Source organism: Diachasmimorpha longicaudata, chromosome 12, assembly GCF_034640455.1.
Source record: "Diachasmimorpha longicaudata isolate KC_UGA_2023 chromosome 12, iyDiaLong2, whole genome shotgun sequence".
Taxonomy (NCBI): Eukaryota; Metazoa; Arthropoda; class Insecta; order Hymenoptera; family Braconidae; genus Diachasmimorpha; species Diachasmimorpha longicaudata.
This window is the reverse complement of record NC_087236.1, coordinates 1,080,179-1,089,374: the sequence shown is the minus strand read 5'-3', so window position 1 is coordinate 1,089,374 and position 9,196 is coordinate 1,080,179. Positions and strand designations below refer to the sequence as shown.

At 38.3% G+C, this 9,196-nt stretch overlaps 1 protein-coding gene across 1 annotated transcript; it reads left to right on the top strand.

Moving 5' to 3' along the window:
- The first annotated feature begins 3,472 nt into the window (after window positions 1-3,472).
- LOC135168187 (protein RRP5 homolog) lies at window positions 3,473-8,762 on the top strand. Its single transcript, XM_064132131.1, has 4 exons — window positions 3,473-3,670; window positions 3,775-3,837; window positions 4,127-4,676; window positions 5,142-8,762. The coding sequence occupies exons 2-4, from the start codon at window positions 3,775-3,777 to the stop codon at window positions 8,663-8,665; spliced, it is 4,137 nt and encodes a 1,378-aa protein (XP_063988201.1). The 5' UTR covers window positions 3,473-3,670; the 3' UTR covers window positions 8,666-8,762.
- Window positions 8,763-9,196: the final 434 nt, after the last annotated feature.

Sequence of the window (9,196 nt, the reverse complement as noted above, 5' to 3'; positions counted from 1 at the left end):
ATTAAATAGAACATAGACTTCTAAGATTATGTATAAAGAGATAGCAAGTAGTAAACTTTAAACAAGTAATAACATACATAAGATTCCTATTAAGATGAATTGAATAATAGAATAAGTGTCTAAAAATTAGACTCGTGTAGAGTCTAATTTTTATTATATGGGGGAAGGTGTGATGTCCTGGGGTTGAATATTCTAGATAGCACTATTTATCAGCCATTTTGATCAGCGAATTTTGAAAATATTATAAAGAGCAAAATGATAAATCAACGCCATATGGAATTTTAGAAAGTCAGAAGGAATGCCCAAAAAAAAAATAAACATCGGGACAATGAACAAGGGAGAAATAAATTTACGGGCGTGAGAAAACCATTCCACAAAAACGTAGAATCAAGTGTCAAGTATTCGAGTTCTAATCCAAATTTATTACTCTCCCAAACGCACTGCAGAAAGGCAGTTCCTCGAAACATAAAATATAAAGACAAAGTAAATTCAAAAGTCACGGTCTAAAAGTCATAAAACTCGAGTACTGTTTACTTCAAACATTTCTCTGTCTCATGTGTTTAACACATGTGAGCTTTCCTTTGTCCATTGTCCTGCTGAACAGAGAATCCGGGAATTCTCTGTGGAAAACTGTGACATCACGCACTCTCCTTGTTTCCCTCTTTCTCTTATGATTTAATATGCCCCTTGGGCCAGGGTTGCGTGCGCCACTTTTGGACTAGTGGGGGTTACTGGACCCAACCCTTAGAGTTTAAGACCAAGATAGTTCAGTTCTTTTTCAAGCCTTTTGCTAGAAGCTTCTCTCCATTAGTTTAATTAAAATCTACAGATTATATGTTCTAGTGTAAAATTCATTTCTTCAAATTTGATCTTAATAAATAAACGTGTCAATGTGCTCCCTTAAGCATTTGTGTCATCATTTATTATTGAATTATTCATTAATTCAATTGATCTCGACCTGAACTAATCAACTTCGGTGGAGTCCTCATCAGAGGTTTAGCGGCTCACGGATCCCGTTTTTAAAATCTGGCGCTCAATAACACAAACAGCGCTAGTGTGTTATGTCCTCCCTAGGTAACTAGGAGAATGGTGGCGCCAGGTGAGTAGTATTTAGCGCCAATCTTCGAATGTGGGTTCGTTACCCGCTAAACCTCTAATGAGGACTCCATCGAAGTCTGTTTCTCCAGGTTGAGGGTAATTGAATTGTTGGGTAATTCAATAATAAAACAATTACACAACTGCTTAGAAGAGCACACTAACACTTTATTTGGTAAAAACTAACCGTATTTTGAATCCTCATACAAAAGTTATTCTAATAACTGATCCTAATTTACGGTTAATTATATATAATCGAATGAACAACTATTTATTTATTATTTTGTTAAATTTTAAATTCCATCCCCGGTAATTTAGGTTGGTCCAATTATATATAATTAACCGTAACAATAAGAAATATTATAGAGCACTGCGAAAAAAATATCTGATTAAGTTCAAAGAGTGAATAACCATCATCGATACAGTAAATTAATTCATTAACAATTAATTAATTATTTGAAAAAAATGGGGCATGTAGCTTCCATGCACATTCTCGTTAGTATTTTAGGTTGAGCATCCCTTGACAGCACGTTGAAAGATGATTTGTGGATTACTATCGCCATCTATAAAACATAAAAATTTTGTGTTACAACAAAATTATGATAGAGGACATTCGCATTCCTTTCTCTGATCGGTAATTTTCACAACAGGTAAAGAAATTCTCTTTTTCAGTTCCCTAGAGTGATTCTAGATGGCCCTACCCCCGAAACTTCTGGAGAAAATGGCCGCCACTTCCTGTGCCGTTCTTTGCGGTTGTACCCAGTGTTGCCAGACCTACCATAATTATGGTATCGCTACCATAATTATACGCTTGATACCATATACCATAATGAAGCGCTATGGTATCACAATTTTACCATAATTTCAGTTCGAGGTGATTTTGAGATTTTCCTAATTTTTCGGATTTCTCGCAATTAAAAAATATATTTTTTGAAAGGTCAGGCTCTGGTACATCATTTTAATGATTCCGATTCCACTTCAATGATGGTAGACCAATTTTGTTCGTTTGTTAATAATTCAGTATTTCACCGTTTTGGCGCTCTGCGCAAACGCATTCAGTTCAAAGGCTCCCGCCAGCGAAGTTTATTGAGAACATGTTGAGACAAGAAACGTGACTCTATTCTGGAATGGTTGATAAAGTAGGTAGCGAATGCCTGAGTATAAAAATTTATTGCTGTTTTGAGTTTTAACCAATGATGGAAGATATTCTGAAATGTGAACCAATCGCAGCGCGTGTACTATGGCGGCCACTTTGGACGGTCATTCTAGTGCACGGAGCTTATTCTTCCTGCAGACTGTTCTATCTGCATGCCAGGTGACTTATATATCCGCCAAACTCGAATAAAACGGACTATTTCACACGTTTCATCACACTATTTAGAGCAGATAGTCATTTTCAGCAATCGTCAGGTAAATAAAGATGCTTTCAGCTTTTTCTTCGTCAATAATGACCATGAGTGCAATTCGCAAGTACGTATTTATTTTTCATCCAGCATGACAGATTCAGAGGGAGGTGAACAGCCCGATACTCCACCATCGAGTCACCATCGTATCAAAAGAGTTAAAGTAGCTCAGAAATTTCGAAATGACTGGCTATCCGATGAAAGATTCAAACGTTGGCTCGTCATGATTCCAGATAACCTATTTAAAGCCAAATGTAAATTGTGTGATAAGGTTCTCACCGCTAATGTCTGAGTGCTACTTTCTCATCGAAAATCAGCGAAGCATGAGTCCAAAGAAAATCCTGTAATATCAGAGACTTCGAAAATCACACAGTTCTTGAAATCAGTGAACCGCAATGAAGCTTCAACATTGGATACAAGCGTCACCATTGCCGAAATACGGTTGTCAGGTTTCTTCGCTGAGCATAATATCGCACTCAATTTGATGAATAAATTGACTCCCACATTAAAAAGCATCTTCCACGGCTCACCAATTGCTTAGAAATTGGCCTTGAAAAGAACCAAAGCGACAGCAATTATAACAAAGGTGATAGGTGAAACTGGAGTACTACTAATCCACTTGTGAAGCCTTGTTTTGCTACTTCTACAGTTGCTACTGATTTTCATGTGCAATCCACGGGTGAACCTACATCTATTGACGAAACTGATGATGAAATCATCTTTGATTAATTCATATTTCTGACATTGTTACTATTTTTTTAAAATGAGGTACCAAAGTTTATGCTTAAATCCTAGATATATCAATAATAAATTGACTATTCGCTACTTAAGAATGATTCGAACAATGTTATTTTAATGTTTCGTACTGTTTTCGGAAGATTCTACCTTACCATCCCTTGATACCATTATTTTCTGCTGAATACCATAATTTTGGGGTGGGGATACCAGAATCCATTGCCTCGGGTCTGGCAACACTGCATTCTTCCCATGTGGCTTCTCTTAAATGAAAGTAACGCAAGTGCCATGCGTAAATTAGAAATTTTATAATTTTATTAACATATAATTAATGTGACAGATGAACAAATATTATTCACTCTAAATTACAGTCACACTTGAGTCTGGAATATAGAAGTATTGTAATTACGGAATTCAAATTATAGTGTTAATTGAAGGTTTGTAATGCATGTGACTACTCTAACCTCAAATTGCATGCAAAACCTTGCATGCAATTTTCCTTTTAGATGTATACTGAGCTGAGATATTTTTTAAATTTTAGATGGTGGCAGACAATTTCCCACGAGGTGGTAAAAAACCATCGAAAAAGAATCCAACAAATTATGTAAGTTTTATAAAGTAAAGATAGAAGGAAATTTGGTTGCGGTCATTGAACAATTGGGATGATGTTTGTCTCCGATAAGAGTTATCATATAACAGAATACCGTAATCTTTATGGAAATAATTTTTCAAAAACTTTATATAAAACTGATTGGGGAGAAAATGCTTAGATGAATGATAAATAATGCTAAAGGACTGATTAAAACGTTGAATCTTGCAGAATATTTTCAGAACTTAAAAAAAATGGTTTTAGACTAGTATGATTATCAATGAAAATTATTTCTTTTTTTCAGTTGTTTAATCGAACGCCAAAGCAAAGGCGCAGAACAGAAAAATCTGGAGGTGAACATGTGCAACGGGCCAACGAAATTGTGGCAAGGACTGCCCAATGCTTAACCTATACAACGCTTTCGCAAGGAATGACTCTCCTCGGCCGAGTGCACAGCTCTAGCCAGTACGACGTGACTGTCTCGCTACCAGGACGATTAAGTGGGGTTTTACAAGTGACGAATGTGAGTGAAGCCTACACAAACCTTCTCCAGAATCTGGTATCTTCAGAGGTGCATCCCGAGGACTTCAAGGCTTTATCAGAGCTCTACAAGAGAGGAGACTATGTTGTGTGCTATGTTAAAAGCGTCAATGCACAAAGCAAACATCGCGTTGTCCTCTCGCTCGAGCCTGAAATGATTAATCAGAACTTAGATCCTGGAAAATTAAAACAAGGATCCAAAATTGTATGCTCTGTTAACAGTGTTGAAGATCATGGATATGCGATGGACACTGGCATTCAGAATCTTCGAGGATTTTTAGAAAATAAGGATGTCATGGATGGAAATCAATACTGTGAGTATTCTAGATGCGATGGTGCGATAAAACGGATATTTTAATGAAAAAAAGAAAAAAATGGAACTCGTCAATTTATGACGGCTAGAGTAAAAATGTTTTGAAACATATACGATTTCTATTGAACAAAAATCATCTCTCTCTCTCTTTCTCTCTCTCTCTCTCTCTCTCTCTCTCTCGGAAAACATAAACTGATCAGCAATCGTGCAATGAAAAATCATACAAGATAATGCAATTTTGTTATAAAAAAAAACAAAGGGCGCGCCATATCACGCCTACATAGATGATTTGTCAATAGTACAATATTGTTTTGGTTTTTTATTGAGAAAAATAGAAACAATGTCCCATTCGTAACGTTAGTTGACATCTCACATCAAGGGTTAGACCACCAGTTTGAAAACTCTGAGATTTCTTCTCTAGGTTCGGAAGAAATTCACCCCTCTAATTTGGGAATACAATTTTCAGATCCTGGGCAACAAATTTTCTGCGCAGTACGTTCAGCAGCCACCGTCGACGGTATAACAATAGTGAAGCTATCCACAAAAATGAAACATACAAAGACACCCTCACCGTTAGGGGAGGCTCAATCCGTAGATGCCCTAATCCCTGGAACAAAATATTCAGTGTCAGTAGAAACAATTCTCTCCGATGGTCTTCAAGTGACCTTCAACAGCGATAATATTGGCTACATAAATCGTTTGTACCTGCAGAATCCCCTGGAGACATATGAACAGGGCTCAGAGTTCGACGCAATTTTTCTCTATACTCTGCCTACAGTAAAATTATCATATTTCTCCGAAACCTCGCTAGACCCAGAGGTGGAAATCGCAACCTGTGGAGAATTTACAAAAGCACGAGTTCTCTTCAACGACGCGAGGGGAATAGTCCTTCGTTTAGGAAAAAGCACTCGTGGATTTCTACCCTTCAAACGTTCGGGAGTCGACGTTCAGAGAATCCCCGAAAAATTTACTCCGAACACGGTCCATAAATGCAGAGTACTAACGTACGATAATTTCGATCGCATCTACATCTGCTCAGCTCTGAAACACGAGCTTAACTCGGAGTACAGAATTCCCGAGACAGTGGCCTTAGGGGATATTATAGAAGTGAGAATTATTCGTCAAAACCAGGATAACAAATTTCTCTTTGTCAAAGCCGGAAAAATTTTGGGAGACGTAGCTCCAGAGCATATTTGCGACATTGATGATGAGGTTGTACCCTTAGTAGGTAAAAAAGTATTGGCGAGGGTTCTCTCGAAAGACAAAAAAGGGGAGCGTTTCAACTTCACGTTGAAGAAGTCCCTGGTGGAGAGTCACCTTCCGATTCTCTCAGAATTTGCTGATGCTCAGGTTGGCTCCATACATCTGGCAACGGTTATCAAGAAGAGTGGACAAGGTTTGTTGGTGAAATTTTTCGGCGATCTGAAAGGTCTGATATCCGCAAAATCGCTGCAGAAAATTTTTTGGGGAATTAAGGCATTTAGGCAAGGGCAAGTCGTGCAGGTGAGGATTACAAATGTAATTCTACAGGAGCACAGGCTACTTCTCGAGTTGCTTCCTGAGGATGAAGACTTGAAAACCTGTCCCTTTGACATCGGGGAAACTGTAGAGGGAAAAGTGATGGACTCTTCAGTGGAAGGGGTTCACGTTCGTGTTCCCCATCCTTCTGGCAAAGGCTTCATTACTGCATATCTTCCAGCTGGACACATGTCCCCCTGTGAACAAATTGGTAGGCACATAGCGGTTCATTCAACTCCAGGTGACACTATATCAGCACGAGTCTTTTCAACAACTCCGGAGTTCCTCTTGACCAACACTCTGGTCCCTCAAAAGTGGTACACCGATGTCAAGAACTTGTCCGTCGGTGATTGCATTCCGTGCTCCATCGTTCAAATTCATCAAACGGGAATTCGAGTTCTGCTGCCAGTGAAGGACTTGAAGAACTATGGAATTGTAGCTCTCAATAAAATAGACAATATAAAAGTGCTGTTTAAGCACCAGATATTGTTCGGAAAAATCACTCAGATTAATAAAAAAACGCAGGTCATTCATTTGACAACAGTTCTCCATGAAGTCTGGTCCTCAGCTGTAGAAAATGATACAGATGTCATCGCTTGTGTTGATGTTCTAGCCCTATATCTATCCAAATTGAAAGAGTTATCATCACTGAATTACTACAATACGAAACAAGTTTCTAAAATGAAACTGGGGGAAAGAGTCTCTGGAGTTGTTGAAAAGATAGTTGAACACGGAGTTATTGTCAATCTAGATAATGGTGTTCCAGCAACTGTGAGGGAATTTCATTTAAAGAAATCCTTGAAAATTGGTGACCAAGTGAAGGGATGTGTATTGTGGATAAATTACATTGACGAACTCGTCGAGATAACGTTAAATCCGATCTTTATTAATGCCATCAAACCCAAACAGAACAAAATTTCAGAAGACGGCCTTGGTAAAAAATTGAGTGGACAAATTGTTCTTGTAGACAAGTGGTTTATTCTTGCTGTTGTAAAGGGTTACGGCAAGGGGAGCCTTGTAGCATTGCCCACCAGAGCTCATCTTAATCATGTGACACCCGATCTATCGAATTATAGATTAGGTGCCACTGTCAAATGTTATATACTTATGAAGGATGATGAATCAGATATTATTCCAATTGCCTACAGAGAGCTGGCGTTTGTTATGGGCAGTTCTAAGAAGGCTAATGCTGTGATGAAAAGAAAAAGAGAAACAGATGATGAAGATCAATTGAGACAATCTAAAGTTTCGAAGAAAGGTATCAATTCAAAGGATGACGGGATTAGAGAGGCTGTACCAAAAAAAGATGAAAATGGAGGGCAAGTCGTCAGTGGCAGTTCGAAAGAGTCAGAAAGGGTCTCAGAAATTGGTGAAGCAATTAAAGAATTGAATTCTCCTGGATCAAAAATTAAAGACGAAAAACTTCTAGAGATGGAGCAAGTGAGTATTCCAGAATGTGGCTTTTTCTGGGACTCGAATCCAGACATCAATCTTCACCTCACGGACTCCAGTAACGACGAAGGTATTGCCGAAGAGCTGCCGACTAAACGAAAAAAGAAAATGTCTGCCGGTGAACGAAGAGAGCTCGAGCGTCAGAAGGAGAGGGAGGTCAGAGAAAAAGAGGAACAACTAGCTAGGAATAATCTTCCGAATTCGGTGGAGCAGTTTAACAGGCTGGTTCTGTCCAGTCCCGACAGTTCCTTTGTCTGGTTGCAGTACATGGCGTATCACCTTCAGAGTACGGAGATTGAAAAGGCGAGAGCCGTGGCTGCGCAGGCCCTCAAGACCATCAACTTCAGGGAGGAAAATGAAAAGCTCAATGTTTGGCAGGGCTGGCTAAATCTCGAATCTAGATTCGGTACTCCTGAGAGCCTGCACAAACTCTTTATGGAGGCCATCAATGCTAACGATCCTCAGAAGATATATCTTCATATGCTGAAGGTGCACTCGGATGCGGGGCGGACTGATGAAATGGAAAGGCTTGTGAAAACCATTACGGGAAAGTTCAAGGGTCTTCCTGATGTGTGGGTCCAGTGTGGAGCTGCATTATTGAAGGCTGGATTGAGTGAAAAATCAAGGTACACGATGCAGAGAGCTCTCCAGTCTCTCCCTCCAACCGACCACGTGAATCTCACAGTAAAATTCGCCCAGTTGGAGAGTAAATTCGGGGATAATGAAAGGGCTGAAGCTCTTTTTGAAAAAATATTGTCGTCATATCCGAAGAGAATTGACATCTGGTGCGCTTATGTTGACGCTTTAGTTAAAGCAAAACGTTTCGATACTGTAAGAGCTGTCCTAGAACGCGCTGTTAATCAGATATTGCCTGCAAAAAAGATGAAAGCGTTATTTGCCAAGTTCATTGCTTTTGAGGAACAACATGGAAATGCGGAAACACTCAACGATGCACGCACACTTGCGAGGAAATATGTTGAGAATTACTGCAACAATAGTAATATTGAATTTAATGAGTGATTTTTCTTTATCTTTTACGTTGTAAAATTTCTAATTATTATTTATTTCTAATTATCAAAAATAAACAAAATTTAATAAAATTATTATGAATCGCAAAGGCAGCGGCTCCACAACTGGATAATTTTATAGAAATAATTTCATAGGGAGAATTAAATATAAAAAAATAAAAACTAATAGAGTCAAAGCTTTGTTCAAATTGCACAGATTAAAAATTACATGTAATGAAATTGATATCACTTTCAATGTCTATTTTATAATTTATAATCATAGTTTGAAAAAAAAATTATCCCGTGATTAAGACGTTCAGTTATTAATACGGTAATGGACTGACTGCCAATATTTTCGTTTAACTATTATAATTATTTCGATCAATCATGATTTGGTGTCAAGGAATTCTTCAACCATTTCTGGACAATTTGTGCGTCATGCTCAGGATTCATAGGGTAAAATAATCGGTAGTGAAAGATTTGTCTGCGGAGATCGAATGGATGCGTTGAACGTGAAAAGGTCAGGCAGTAATTAAATTGCTAT